Consider the following 15,954-nt stretch of genomic DNA (forward strand, 5'->3'; position numbering starts at 1 on the left):
TGTGATAACAACATTTTGCTCTCTAGTCAAAGTGTTAGGAAATTCTTCCCTTCATCTTCCTCCTCTGGTCCATCTTCCTCCTGAAGAAGGCAGCTGCCCAGTGAGCACTGCCACCTCACCAGCATCTCAGCCCCCTGCCATCAATATGACACCAATATATATACCCTTTTTTGGGGGGCTTGCAGCTTACCCAGTGCCAATCATTTATCTAACTATTCTGACCAATGGATACAGGACAGGTACTCAAAACGTCAGGGTGGTTACCACCCTCCCTTGTTCGTCACCCTGGTCGAGGTCAGCTTTTTAGTTTACATCTTGCTGAGGGTCATATCCTGGCCCTTTCTAATCACTTGCATAGATAAGGGGATGCACAAAACGCCATCCTACCAGCTTAGGAATGTCAACATGGCAGCCTAAACTAAGACTGTTTAGAGGTCAAAGTGTTTAGAAATCCTCTCCCCAGGGAGAGAATCAAGGCTGTTTAGTTGGTCCCATAAAATCTAGAAAATACCTGCTTATTAAAGACTTCAATTTCTTACACACAAACCCATTGCTATCTGCAACATGTGTGAAGCAGCTGTTGGCAACTTGTGGACCATTATCAGAGACAACCTGGTCTGGAATGCTGTGTGTTGCAAAGATTCTCTTTAAAGCCCGAATAACTGTCTCAGTGGTCATAGTGTATAGGTGTTTGACGCCGATCCACCTGGAGAAGTAATCAAGACAATAAAGAAGGCTTTTCTATTAAACATAAATCCATCCCCAGACGTTTCTGCAGTCTGGATGGGAATTGAATTGAGATAAAGGGATTCCCCTTTGTTCTGGTCTGTGCACTGCGCACACGTGATACTGAGAAATCATTTCTTTGAAAGGTCGCGATATTTCCTTCCACCACACAGAATAAAGCCCGTGCTCTTTCGTGATACCATGTTGCCCTGGTATATTCTTTCCAAGCTCTCTGGCCAAAGTGAGACCAGAATCACCAGCCTCTCATCATATACCAGCAACTCATCCACCATGGTAAAGTACTTCCTTTGCTGGAAGTAGTTTTTCATCACCGTACCACCGGGGCACTGCTGGGGACAGACAACCATGTCTCCAGTATTGGTGAATGCGAATGTATTTCTCATCCTGCGTGTGACAAATTTCTTGCCGTTTTTTTGAGCTTGCCAGCAATCATGCTGCAACTAGCTGAAAACATGACTCAGTCTCATTATTGAGGTTAACATCCTGTTGTATAGGTTGGTCAACGGTGGCTCTGAACAATGTGTCTACTGTTGTTTGCAGCTTGCCCTGGACATATACCATTTCATAGGCAAAGAGCATTAATCTCAATCGGAATCTCTGAATCCTCAGGGAACATTCTGGCAAGTTCTTTTTCATCAAGTAAAGAAACTGGGGGTTGTGGTCTGTCTGTATGATGACCTTTAAATCAATGATATAACCAAGAACTCCCCACAAGTCTGTGTGACTGCGAGAGCCTCTTCCTCTATGACTGCGTACCTTCTCTCAGTATCAGACAATGCCTGAGACACACAGTAAACCTAGCTATGACACCCATCTGGTTGGTCTTGAAAAAGGACTGCCCCCACCCCTGTAGAATGAGGTGTTGGCTGCAATTGTGGTCAGCAGAGATGGATCTAACTTTTTGAAATGCCTGTACCTGATGTGCATCCCAACACCATGCTTGGGCTTTCTTTAATAGCTGCCCTAAGGGTTCAGTAACTTTCACTAGGTTAGGCAGGGATTTTGCCAGCTGATTAATCATACCAAGAAATCGTTGAAGGTCTGGAATGGAAGTAATGATTGGGAATTCACTAATGACTCTTGTTTTTGCAGGTTTGCCATTATGCCATTGCTATTAACAATGTGCCTTAAGAAATGAACAGATGTTTTTGAGAATTCACACTTTCATTAAGTGTCACATCTTCTTGCAGGTGGTTTAAAATTGCTTTAATCCTCAGGGCATGTTCCTCGGCAGATTCCATAGACTAAGATATCGTCCACCTGACATATTACCCCTTTGTGGCCCGGTCGACTGTTAGACATGGTTCTTTGGAAAATTTCCAATGCTGATGTTATACCAAATTTAAAAAAGTTTAAACCAAAATCTCTCAAACGGAATATGAAGATCACTAGTAATTTTGATTTCTCATCCAAAGGCACTTGCCAAAAGCCACTCTTGGCATCTAATTTTGTAACCATGGTACTATTGGACAGCTTTGCCAAGCTTTCGTACACTAAGGAAACTGGATGGGTTTCCCTCGCTACGGTCTTATTAACTTGAGTTATCTCTACACAAATGTGAAGGGATCCATTAGGTTTAGAAACCAGAACCATTCCAGTGCAGCACTCTGCAGACTTGGTGACAGGAGAGATGACTGTCATCCTGGCCATTTCTTCCAGCTGTAGTTGGACCTGTTTCATTAGTGGGTGTGGTATCTTCCTAGGTGTGAAAAAACACACAGGTTTAGCATCGCTTTGCAAAGTAATGCTATATTCCGTCTTAAGTTTTCCCAGACCTGTAAATAATTTTGGGAAGTTTTTTCTGAAGTCACATCTGGGTTCTTGTTGATTGACTTCATCCACTTTCCTGATAAGATTGAGGTCTAAGAAAGAATTCCTGATTCTGTAGAACATATAATGTTACCCATATCTGTTTTCCCTTGTACTGGAATGTCACCTGTAACTTTCCCTTGACTTTTAGTTCAATCCCTCCTGGACTGTGGAGCTGGGTTTCCGTTGGCTGCAGGCAATAGGTTGGTAGCCATGATTCGTTGTCTGATGAAACCATTACACTTGTTCTAGTATCTAGTTTAAAGTCGATGATATGCCCATTGACATATATTTCTGTGTTCCAGAATGCATGGTTAAGATCATTGATCTCACTCAGGAAATATTTTTGTTCCTCGTCTGGCAGAAATTCTTCAACTTGAAGAATAGTCTTATGCATGAAGACTTTTTCTTTGAAACCTGTGAAGTTAGAGGTTTTACTTTGGCACATCTTCCCGAAATGGCCAATTCTTTTGCCGGTAAGATTCTGCAATTTTGCCGGACACTGATCGCGCCTATGGTTCTTTTTGGTGCCACAGCGCTGGTGGGGTTTTATGGCATGTTGTACTTTGTCTCCAGTTGTACCTTCTTTTCTGATTTTTGTTTTTGCATTCCTGGGCTTAAAGAACTGTATGATCACTGGAGATTTCCTGAGCCAAGGTTTATCTTTACCTCTCAGTATTGCCCTGTTCTTTTTACAGACCTCTTTGTCTTACCAGTGCTTTTTCGAAGGTGAGGTCTTCCTTAGATTGCAATAAGTCTGATAGGGATTCATTAGTAACACTGACTAAAATGCGGTCTCATATTAATTCTCTTTTTAGGTCACCATTCTCATATCCTTCACCCAGCCTGTAAAGGTCATTAATAAAAGCATCTATTGGTTCGTCTGGTTTCTGGACCCTTTTGTTAAATTTGGCTCTTTCCAGAATGTTATTGCTCCTCAGGTTGAAATAGTTATCAAAGGGTTTTAAGACTTCTTAAGATTTATCAGAGGTCTCATTGATGCCCTGTCCTGCAATAACAGCATCTACTACTGTTCCTATGGAGTAAAGTAATGTGTTGAACTGTTCAGCTTCCAATCCTGAAGCAATTCGGAACCTCAAGAATCTTTTCCTCCCAAGTACCCAGTTTTGAGTTTGATTTGGTCCTCCAATGTATCTAACCTTCTCAGGTAGCATAAATTGCAGATCCATGGCTTTTCTAAGCTTTTAGGTGGTTTACCTGAAGTTTTAAATTTTCCTTCCAGTATTTAAAGCATTCCCATGCTGTACAGCCTCTCACTGAGTCCCGCTATGGTCACTGTCTCTCCTTAGGGGACCTCTCAGCTAGTCCTGGTATTTATTTCCTGAATGCTGCAAAACTGTTAAAACTGCTTTGCTTTACATTATTTCAATAATCTCTTCATTCCCTTCCCCTGAGCAGCGAGTGTTTGTGGCACCTTTTCTTTTATGCTGCCTCACAGTCACCAGATGTAATGATGCCGACCTTGGACCTGTATCCCCTCCTTGCTCAGGACCTGGTTTTCCATGCTGCCTGCCCAGTGCTCCATTAAAATCGATTGTTACCCTTTTTAAGGGTTACTCACCAGTTCCACGATCTTTGCTTGGTTCTCTGATTCAAAGCCTACGACTGCTGAAGTGGAATTTTCTTCACAGCATATGCTGTGGTGCAGCCATGGAATGACTTTGAAAATTGATTTTCTGATCCTTGCTGCCTCCACTTCATCTATGGAGCAGCTTTGGAGTTCTTCAATTATCTCTTACAGGGTTCTGCAGTTTTGGTGCCACTTTTACAGGTCTGACATTTAATCTTCTTTAATGTTGAATTTTCAGTGTTTTGGGGTCCATCACCACTGCCAACATGTTGAATATTGGTTGGTCTAACCTTTGAAAGATTACTGAGATGTTGGTATGTTCAAACAGCATCTGGTTTATTTTATACAGCTGAACTATGTACAGCTATCCATGACTATGTGTTACAATGATGATCACACTCCCTCTTCTCTCCTAGTCATGTGTTCTCTTACCTCATCATTATGGAAGGTGCGATTTACACAGTCCCACACATTGACCCTTACAAACCTTAATACTATGGGGCCCTTAAACAAGTTTTAAATCTCTCTTTAACATGTGTGAGAAACCATGTACCGCCTCACCCCACTTCAGCTGATGAATCAGTACTGCTCCATGTTGTATACCACTTGGAAGAAGCACTGAGGGCAGCAAAGGCACAATGTACTCTGGGTGGGGACCTCAATGTCTATTACTACAAGTGGCTTGGTAGCATCACCACAGACTGAGCTGGCCATGTCCTAAAGGACATAGCTGCTAGACTGGTTCTGCAGCAGGTGGTGAGGAAACCAACAATCCTCACCAATCTGCCTGCCACAGATGCATCTGTCCTTAACAGTATTGGTAGGAGTGACTCCAGGACAATCCTTGTGGAGATAAAGTCCCGTCTTCACATTGAGGCTGGCCTCCATCATGTTGTGTGGCACTACCACCGTGCCAAAAGGGATAGATTTCGTACAGATCTAGCAACTCAAGAAGGGGCATCCATGAGGTGCTGTGGGCCATCAGCAGCAGCAGAATTATACCCGAACACAATCTGTAACCTCATGGCCCGGCATATCCCCCACTCTATCATTATTATCAAGCCAGGGGATCAACCCTGGTTCAATGAAGAGAGCAGGAGGGCATGCCTAGAGCAGCACCAGACATACCTAAAAATGAGATGTCAGCCTGGTGAAGCTATAACACAGGACTACTTGCTTGCCAAACATCATAGGCAGCAAGTGATAGACAGGGGTCAGAGATCCCACAGCCAACGGATCTCAGATCTAAGCTCTGCAGTCCTGCCACATCCAGTTGTGAATGGTGGTGGACAATTAAACAACTCACTGGAGGAGGAGGCTCCACAAATTTCCCCATCCTTAATGATGGGGGAGGTCCAGCACAGCAGTGCAAAAGATAAGGCTGAAGTGCTTGCAACAGTCTTCAGCTGGAAGTTCCGAGTGGGTGATCCATCTCGGCCTCCTAGGAGGTCCCCAGCATCACAGATGCCAGGCTTCAGCCAATTCATCTCACTCCACTTGATAACAGGAAACATCTGAAGACACTGAGTACGGCAAAGGCTATGGGCCCTGCAATATTACGACAATAGTACCAAAGACTTGTGCTTCAGAACTTGCTGCATCCCTAGTCAAGCTGTTCCAGTAATATGGAAAATTGCCCAGGTATGTCTTGCAAACAAAAAGCAGAACAAATCCAACCCGGCCAACTACAGCCCCATCAGTCTACTCTCGATCATGAGTAAAGTGATGGAAGAGGTCATCAACAGTGCAATCAAGCAGCACATGCTTAGCAATAACCTGATCACTGATGCTCAGTTTGGGTTCCACTCAGCTCCTGACCTCAATACAGCCTTGGCTCAAACATGGAGGTGAGGTGAGAGTGACTTCCCTTGACATCAAGGTAGCATTTGGCCGAGTGTGGCATCAAGGAACCCTAGCAAAACTTGAGTCAGAAGGAAATCTCTCCACTGGCTGGAGTGATAACTAGCACAAAGGAAGATGGTTGTGGTTGCTGGAGGTCAATCATCTCGGTCCAGGACATCACTGCAGGAGTTCCTCAGGGTAGTGTCCTAGGCCCAACCATTCTCAGCTTCTTCATCAATGACCTTTCTTCCATCCTAAGGTCAGAAGTGGAATGTTCAGTGATGATTGCACAATGTTCAGCCCATTCGTGACTCCTCAGATACTCAAGTAGTCCATGTCCAAATGCAGCAAGACCTGGACAATATCCAGGTTTGGGCTGACAAGTGGCTAGTAACATTTGTGCCACACAGGTGCCAGGCAAGGACCATCTCCAACAAGAAAGAATTAAACCATTGCCCCTTGAAATTCAATGACATTACCATCACTGAATCCCCCACCATCAACATCCTAGGGGTTACCATTGACCAGAAGCTGAACTGGACTGGACATATAAATATTTTAGCTACAAGAGCAGATCAGAGGCCAGAAATCCTGCAGCAAGTAACTCACTTCCTGACTCCCCAAAACCTGTCCACCAGCTATAAGGCACAAGTCCAGAATGTGATGGAATACTCTCCATTTGCCTGAATGAGTGCAGCTCTAACAACACTCAAGAAGCTTGACACCATCCAGGACAAAGCAGCACACTTGATTGGCACCCCATCCACAAACATTCACTCCCTCTACCACCGACGCATACTGGCAGCAGTATGTACCATCTATACTGCATGAACTCACCGAGACCTCTTAGACAGCACATTCCAAAACCACAACTGCTACCTTATAGAAAGACAAGGGCAGCAGACACATGGGAACACCACCACTTGGAAGTTCCCCTCCAAGCCACTCACCATCCTGACTTGGAAATATATCCTTCACTGTTGCTAGGTAAAAATCCTGGAACTTAATCCCTAACAGCACTGTGGGTGTACCTACACCACATGGACTGCAGCGGTTCAAGAAGGCAGCTCATCACCACTTTCTTAAAGGCAATTAGGGATGGGCAATAAATATTGGCATAGCCAGCGATGCCCACATCCCATGAATGAATAAAAGAAAAATGTGCAGGAAATGCCTCCAGTTGCTCAAGCTCATGGTTTGAGTTTGAGGAGCAGTTGGACTCATTACAAGGCTGAGAATTTCCTTGAGTGTACATTCCAGGAGGTGGTCACCCTGCAGGTACAGAGAGCTCAGGAGAATAGTAAGTGAGTGGCCATCCAGAAGGGTAGGAAGAGGCAGGCATCACAAGAATCCTTTGGGAGTGTGTGACTCTCAAACCGGTTTTCAGTGTTGAATGCCAGTAAGGGTGATGATACCCTGAAGAAGCAGTCTAGAGTAGATGCATGGCAGTTTAGGCAAACGATCGCATAGGGGTTACAGCATCATCCAGAAATGCAATGATCATTGAGGATTGGATAGGTTTGTAATTGATGACCTGAGTCCTGCGTGGTGTGTTGCCTCTCTAAAGGATATCACTGAGAATACTTTGAACAGGAGGAAGCGGACCAGCCAAAATTTAGCATTAGAATTGGAACCAATGACATAGGAAGGAAAAGGGTTGATTTCCTGCGGTCAGTTTCAGGAGCTAGTGAGAAAGTTAAAAAACTGAACCTCAAAGATAGCCATCTCTGGATTGATCATGGTGTCACACACCAGTGAATATAGAAATGAGTGGGATAAAATAGGTAATGTGTTGCTGGAGAAATGGCACAGGAAGAAGACCTTCAGATTTCTGGGACCTTGGATCCATTTCTGGTTCAAGTTGGATGGGTTGCAGATTGGCAGCTGAGGCCAAACTAGTGGTTTATAACATTCTAGTGTGATCTGTTTGCTTTTATATTCAATGTCTGTCTTTGTAAACCCAAATGCCTGTATACTTTTTTAACCACCTTTAAGGATATGTGTACTTTCTGCCCATTTATGGTTTATTGTTCTTCCATTTTAGTCCCTACATAGTGCATCTTTTCCACATTGACTCTATCTACCATGCTTCTGTCCATTTCATCATCCTGTCTGTCAACCTGAAGCCTGTGACTATTTACCTCATTATCTACTATGTTGACATATTTCGTATCATCTGCAAACTTTATAATGCTAGTTTCTGCACCTGAGTTTAGGCCATTTATAAAAACGGTAAGGAGTAATGGACCAAAACCTGACTCTTGAGGGTCGCTAGTGCAAGCCACCTCCCAGTCTGAAAAACTCCCATGCACCACCATGCTTTGCTTGTCACTTACGTCACTTACGTCAATTCTGTTTCTATACTGTGGGGAAGAACAAAATTAGAGGCCACCAACATATGATAGTCACCAAGAAATCAAATAGGGGATTCAGAAGAAACACTTTACCCAGTGAGTGGTGAGAATCACAGGGAATAAGGTGAATAGTATAGCTGCATTTAAGGGGAAGTTGGATAAGCATGTGAGGGAGAAGGGAATAGAAGGCTATGGTGGAAGATTTAGATGACGAAGAATAGAAAGAGGTTCAAGTGGAGAATAAACGCTTACAGGCCAATGGCTTTCATTTTTGTTATTCTATGTACTTTCACACTGCCACTTTTCTCTTAATTCTGTGAGCTCCTAGCTTCTTAACAAACCTGTGTATCATTTTGTTGAATGCCTTCTGACAGTGCATATATGCATCTACTGTACTACCTTGATCAGCCTTCTCTGTTATCTCATTAAAGATGTAAATTAAGTTAGTCAGACACGGTTTGCTTGGCTCTCCGTAATTGCTCATTGTCTTTCAAAATGAAAGTTAATTTATCCCTGATAATTGTTTCCAATAACTTCCCATAGTTAGTTTCCTGTATAGTATCCTGGTTTATTTCCTTCCCCTTTCTTGAATAGTGGCATGACATTAGCAGCCTTCCAGTTCTCCTGCCAGTAAGGAAGTACTGGGCGGAACTGTCCCAGATTTGCACAAAATGAGGGCGAGAGAAAGGATGTTTTACCCACTGGCCGCAATAGCGGCTTTTTGCGCCATATTGTCCCATTCCTGGTGCCTCCCACCTCATTAACAATGCATTCTGGGAAACACAGCAGATCGCTGGCAGGGTGGTCTCTGATTTGTCCCCCCTCCCACCGCTGTCACTGCAGGTCTTCAATAATTTGGGCACCATATTTAAAGGGCACCTTTGCACAAAGCTAGCTCTCTCTAAGGCATTGGAAACTGCTGGAAAGTCATGGCTGACAAAGGGAGGAAACATGCTGCTCCCAAATTTAGTGACATCTCCCTCGGACACTTGCTGGATACTGTGGAGGCCCGTGGGGAAGTCCTCTATCCCCATTCTGGGTGAAGACCAACAAGCAAGGTCACCAATCCAACATGGGAGGCGGTGGCAGCAGTGGTCAGTGTCAAAGCCCTGCAAAAGAGGACGGCCACCCAGTGCAAAAAAGGATGAATGATCTTTTCCATTCAGCCAAGGTAAGTCATTCTTCTCATCACTCTCAGCTCACACACTCACAAACCCATCACATATCCACAGGGATCTCACTCACTGCCAAATCCAGGGACATCACCATTCACTCTCTCACACACACCTTCATTAGCCCTGCAGATCGTGTCCTCATCCCGTCCATTGCACCACTCACTACCCACACATGCCAGGCATCCTTATCATCTGGCTTGGCAAGTGTCTTGCATACACTCTCCCCATCTCCTGTCTTGCAGGACAAGCTAGCACATAACAAAAGGGAGAGGTCGCAGACTGATGGAGAAGTGTCTGACTTGCTCCTCACAGACTTTGGAAATAGAGTCTTCCAACTGGCCGGTAGTGATCTGGACTGTTCCTGTGCTGACAGTGAGGTCGCTGGTGCTCAACCAAGTGAGGATCCAGCAGTGCAACATCCATCAGACAACCATACTGTGATTCAGTTCCTCTGTTCCGCAGTCCCCCGCCATGCATTAATTATCTCTCCTTGCTTTCCAAGGCACATCTGGGAAACAGCCAAGGGGGTCCACAACCCAGGTCATCATCTCAAGCCCCAAAGGCATCTTGGAAGAAGAAGCTGATGACAACCTAACTGAAGACTCATCACAGCACTCACCCACACTCTCCAACAGCACAGAGACACATACCACGGTGGGACCAAGTTCTCAAGTAGCCTCGGGCTCACAATCTGGTGAGCACACCGCACTGTCTGTGGCAGCAGGGACTTCCAAGTTTTCCAGCACTCAGAGGACTGCTGGAGGCCAGAAATCTACTGAGTCCGAGTCGGATGAGGAGCCTGTGGACTCGGTCATACCTCATTTGCTGGAGCTACAAAGGCAAGCTCGGGAACATCAGTAAGGGATGTCTGCTGCATTTCTCAGATTGCAAGGCAAGATGGAGGAGTATGTCCGCCATCAGGTTGGGGTGATAGTGCTGGTGTGCCAATGCACTAAGGTCAACACTGATAGGATGGCGGCCGCCATGGAGACCTAGACCGAGGACATCGGTCCTGCACCATTGCACGGGCTGAACCCCATCGCTGACATCATTGTTGACCTCCAACAGTGTCAATGTGAGAGGGGTGCGGGGCAGCTTGATCTCACTCCAGCTTCCCCTTCTCCTTAAGGAGTCAGACAGGGGCCCTCGGGAACCCATAGGGAGGAGAATCAGCAGTTGCTCACCCCAGGGCCATCCACCTAGGTGACTCCGGGAGTGTCCAGCCCATCCGAATGCCCTCTTCCTGTGATCCCAGCAGCTCCAGCTCCACAGGCCAAGGAGGGTGCCACTGCCACACAATAGGGCCCCGAAATCAGGCCGGGACCCTTCAGGTCTCAGCACTCCACGAGGATGCCCGTCAAGGTCATCATAGACAGGACATGGCTGTCCGCAGGCTGCCTCCACCTCTTGTGGGTTGGGGGAGCACCAAAAGATAGTGGCAGGGTTCGGAAGGTTAAGAAAGTGTAGCTACACAGCCTGGGCATGGGTATTAATCATTTGTACATAATGTTCACTATTGCAAATAAACTCCCAAGAATGTTTCCTTGCCTATGACTCCTTGTTATGATGAACAGTGTTCGTGTCACAGAGATGTGAAACCTTGGTTCCTGCACAAGATAAAGGCAAGTGTCTCAGTCCAGGGCCTCTTCTCTGCACAGTCTGTAACCTTCAGATCAAAGTGATGGTCTGGCTTAACACTCACTGGACTGATGTGTGACGCCTTCTGGGGACTGTATTGCAGTGTTCCACCAGACCTGGAACCTCATTTTCAAAATGCTTATAGTTTGCTCCACCAAAGTCTGGGTCACAGCATGAGTCTCATTGTACTGTCACTCTGTTGCAGTCTGAGGCCGCTGCATGAGTGACATCAGCCACGTCTTCCCTTGTCCTCAAGGAGCCAACCCTGTAGCTTCTCTGGACGCTGGAAGATGTCATGGATCTGAGACCTACTAAGGACGTAGGAGTCATGGATGCTCCCTGGAAATCGTGTGCAGACTTACAGGATGTGTTGTGGTGGTCGCACACCAGTTAAACATTCAGTGAGTAGAAGCCTTTGCGGTTGACATAGTTGACTGCTTATTGTTACAGACATCTTAGTGCCACATGAATGTAGTTGTTGGCACCTGCAACTGTGGAAAACCAGATATCTGCACAAATCCCAGTGCTCTTGCTTCCTGGCTTTCCTGATCCCAGGCAAAATGCACAAAGCTCTGTGCCTTTGTGAAGATGGCATCCATGACTCCTGGATACACTTGTGCTTGGAGGCTTGCGAGATCCCGCACAGGTCACCTGTGGAGCCCTGGAAGGAGCCACTGGCGTAAAAATTGAGCATCGCAGTCACTTTCGTGGCCACTGGCAGCAGATGCCTTCCATGTCCCCATGGCACCAAATCCTGCAGCGGGCGGCACATGTGACTGACCAGATCCCTAGACATGCGCAGTCTTCGGTGGCATTGGTTCCTTGTCATCTGCTGGAATGACAGGCGTAGTCTGTAGACCCTGGGTCTAGTAGGGCACCTATCAGTGATAGCTCACTCTGGATCTTCAGCTGCACATGCTGCAGGCCCTTCATCTTGAGGGAGGTGCTCCTCCCTTTACCGAGGCAGGTGCTTCCGCCGCTCTCTGCTTCTACTTCTCTGATCTCTGAAAGCCATGAGGCATGCTGCTGAATCACCAGGTTCCATGATCCTGATGTTCTCCTCCTGCAGGATCAAAGAGAGAGATGGAGGGTTAGCACATGTGTCCTAAGAGCCTCTCTTGGTTAAGTCTGAAGGCCCCTTCACACATGCAGGAAAGTGCTAACCATCACTTAGGTGTCCAGCGTGTAGTGCACTCATTGGCTGTCCAAAGCCCCACCCACATCCACCCCATTCCACTTGACTGATTGGTGGCAGCTTCGGCCATTGGACTGCATGTTGTGTTCTCAGCTCAGGCATAGGCATTCTCCTAACCTGAACTGCAAGTCTGCGCTGTTAGCTTGAACTGTAATGGATATTGGTCCACACTTTAATAAAAACATTGCAAGGGGCTGTGAGCACCTCTACCAGTGACTGCGCCATGGCCACCTATCACAAGGAGATTGTACTACTTGCCCAGTTGGCCAATTGCTCTGCTGCCTCTTAAAACGCACATTAATTTGCAATCTGTGCCCGTGGGGTGAAAACTTCAGTAGCATTTGGTGGCACTTTTATGCTTTTGCATTGCTTAAGTGGGCAGAAAAGCTTCAGAGGACCAACTCCAAGCATGTCAATGGAGCTGCAGCTGAACAGTCTCAGCTGCAGAAGACTGCTCACTTTTGACTAACTTTTCCAAGTGCATGGCCACGTGAGCAGAAAATTTAATGTGGGGGGCTGATTCCAGTGAGCAGGGCTTATAATTGGATGCAAATGTATTAAAATGACGCTCCTGATGTGCGGCGGCGGGAAACGTGGCTCACCATTGACGGGTGGAGCAGATTAGCAAAGTAGTTTCACGACGGCGTAAAACTGAATTTTGGCCTTCGTGTCATATTGTCCATCCCTCCCCCCACCCCCACCCCACCCCCGTGCCAAGCCTGCCATGATGCCGGAAAATTCCAGACACTATTTCCCCTAGTTTGGGTGTCAGTAAATATAGGTCTTCAATTTAGAAGTAATAGTAAGACAGTGAGGAGAAAGGATTAGAGAAATTTTCTTACAACAAAGAATGCTTAGCCACATGGAGTGATTGAGGCAGAAGCTATTGTTTCCTTTGAGAAAAATTGAGTAAATAGTTGAAAAAGAGAGAGGTACAGGGCTATGGGGTGACACAAAAGCAGTAGGATTATTTTTGGATAGCTCAAGAAAAGAGCCAGCATGCACATGATAGATGGAATGGCTTCCTATGGTGTAAATTGAGAGCTGATCCCAAGAAATTGTTTAGACACAGTGACTTTTTTAAAAAAAGGAAAGGACATCTGCATAGTGCGTTGCTGGTGAAATCCTTGGAATCATTAAAAAATAGCATTTTTAGGATGTTAGACTTACTGGACAGATGAACTCAGATGAGACAAATGGTCATCTTCATCCATAAATATCTTGTGATATGATACATTGAAATGTAAGTTCTAATAATACATTTCTCCTTTGCATTTCAGATGTCACTTCTGGTAGTTCTATGGATTGGGCCTATAAACATGGCATTCCCTATGCATTTGCATTTGAACTGCGAGATACTGGATATTATGGGTTTTTGCTGCCAGAATCTCTAATTAAACCCACATGTACAGAAACAACATTAGCTGTAAAAAATATTACAAACCATATTCTTAAGAAATGCCCATTGAGATGAGCTATTCATCACCACCTGATTTATGTTTTTTTAAACTAATACAAACCATTTTGCAATGTGACCTTTTTTGCTTAAATAAGCTAAATTGACCATAGATTTATATCTCTATCCATACTTTTTCTTCATATGAAAGATGGGATGGGCAATAAGTGATGACTTTGCCAGTGACAATGAATTATTTTAAAAATAAATTAAATAAGTATTTTGGTGACCATAAATGGCAGAAATTTATCACCACAATCTTCAAATATACTGTTGCACCAAATCATAACAATGTGGAGTTCTGTATGGATTATTGTCTAATTAAAGGTTTTGGAAATTACGGCCTGGACTTGCAGCTGTAATGCTGAAGAAGACTAACATCACCATCATTATTGCTCTGAAACTGACAGCAAGTCCTAGAGCTCAGACATGCACAGTTAAATGCAGAAATCCAGAAATTGCTTTGTGATTGTACGTTTGCTCATTGGGTGCATTGTTGAAGTTCCTCCCTTTCCCCAACTCCGTTCTAGAGTGCAGACAAGTCCTAATCTCTGAACTGATTAAAACGTATCCTTTTTTTTATTCGTTCATGGGATGTGTACATCGCTGGCTAGGCCAGCATTTATTGCCCATCCCTAATTGCCCTTGAGACTATTAGTACATTAGTACACTATCAAAACTCTTGAAAAAGTTACATCCTGTTGGTTGAAATATAATTGTATTTTTAATGATGCACTAAGTTCATAATTACAAATGAACAGCCTCACTGTCCTTGAGAAGCTATATTTATGGAATGTCTAGTTTACCTGTTATGTTAAAGAAAATCACATTTTAATTTTTTTTAAAGTTTATGATTCTTCAGCTTCTACCTTAATCCCATGTTTCTGTCCCAATCATTTATTTTGCTTTCTGTAAAACTTTAACTAAGAATTTTACTTCCTGCCATGGAGTCTGTGAGAATACTTCAGTGTGATTTGATGACATCACTGATGTTGTAAACTGGAGAACCCCTTGAATTGCCGCCAGATTCAAAATGATGTGGGGAAAGGGGATTCCACACCATTGAGGTCGCTGGATATTTGTGGGCAGCTTTCTTTGAGCACCAAGTGCTTAATCAGTGACTGCAAAATCCGGGCCTATAATGTTTCTGGATAGTAAAGCTTTAAGAACACATCTGAATCCAGGCAGGATTGTCACAAATGATTCTCAAGAACTTAAAATTTTCAAACAAGTATCAATGAAAAGAACATATGTTGTCTTATTCCTCTCTTATCTTATTAATGAGGTGAAGAGGACCATCATATTCCAGCAAAGTATTGCCAATATGAAAATAAATTCATTGATACTTTTAGTGTAATTATTAGAATGGCTGCAAAATACAGGCGGAAAATCAGATTTTTTTGAACAAGTTTATTTTATAAAAACTTCTCAGGTGATCAAAGGGACTTAAGATTAAGAACCATTGCAGAAAATGTTACTGCATTCCACTTCCACTATAGAAATGCCAATTAAAATAGTAAAATACTCAATTTTTTATATTTATTTTTATCCTTGCAGCAAGGATGCAAAGGCTGAAACATTAATTGAACATTTACTGTAAACTTTCTCTGATTGCCAGCAACACTTAGTATCACCAAATATTCAGTCCACACCAACATGGGAACAGGTTGTTCATATTCCCTTGTGATACAGTTGGATCATGACTCGAAAGACTGGGAGAGAAGACTAAAGTGTACATTGATATTTTAGACAAAAACAGAATTACCTGGAAAAACTCAGCAGGTCTGGCAGCATCGGCGGAGAAGAAAAAAGTTGACGTTTCGAGTCCTCATGACCCAAGTGAGGACTCGAAACGTCAACTTTTTTCTTCTCCGCCGATGCTGCCAGACCTGCTGAGTTTTTCCAGGTAATTCTGTTTTTGTCTTGGATTTCCAGCATCTGCAGTATTTTGTTTTTATCTCTTGATATTTTAGAGGACTTTGTTAATTGCAGTTGTGGTAGGCAAGGAAGAGCAAGTAAATCTCTTGCTGATTATCACTTCCTACCCCACCACCGCCACCCGCCCCCCCCCCAACTCCTCAGCTGATGAACAGTATTTTTCCATGATGAACACCACTTGGAAGAAGCACTGAGGATAGCAAAGCTAT

General features: G+C 44.4%; 1 protein-coding gene across 1 annotated transcript in view; it reads left to right on the plus strand.

Moving 5' to 3' along the window:
- The window catches only part of cpa6 (carboxypeptidase A6), a 162,400-nt gene extending 148,575 nt beyond the window's left edge, over positions 1–13,825 (plus strand). Inside the window, exon 10 of the mRNA XM_041189265.1 lies at positions 13,632–13,825. Within this exon, the coding sequence (XP_041045199.1) occupies positions 13,632–13,825 (194 nt within the window). The remainder of the gene's footprint in view (positions 1–13,631) is intronic.
- The last annotated feature ends 2,129 nt before the right edge of the window (positions 13,826–15,954 follow it).

The sequence above is a fragment of the Carcharodon carcharias genome, chromosome 6, assembly GCF_017639515.1.
Source record: "Carcharodon carcharias isolate sCarCar2 chromosome 6, sCarCar2.pri, whole genome shotgun sequence".
Taxonomy (NCBI): Eukaryota; Metazoa; Chordata; class Chondrichthyes; order Lamniformes; family Lamnidae; genus Carcharodon; species Carcharodon carcharias.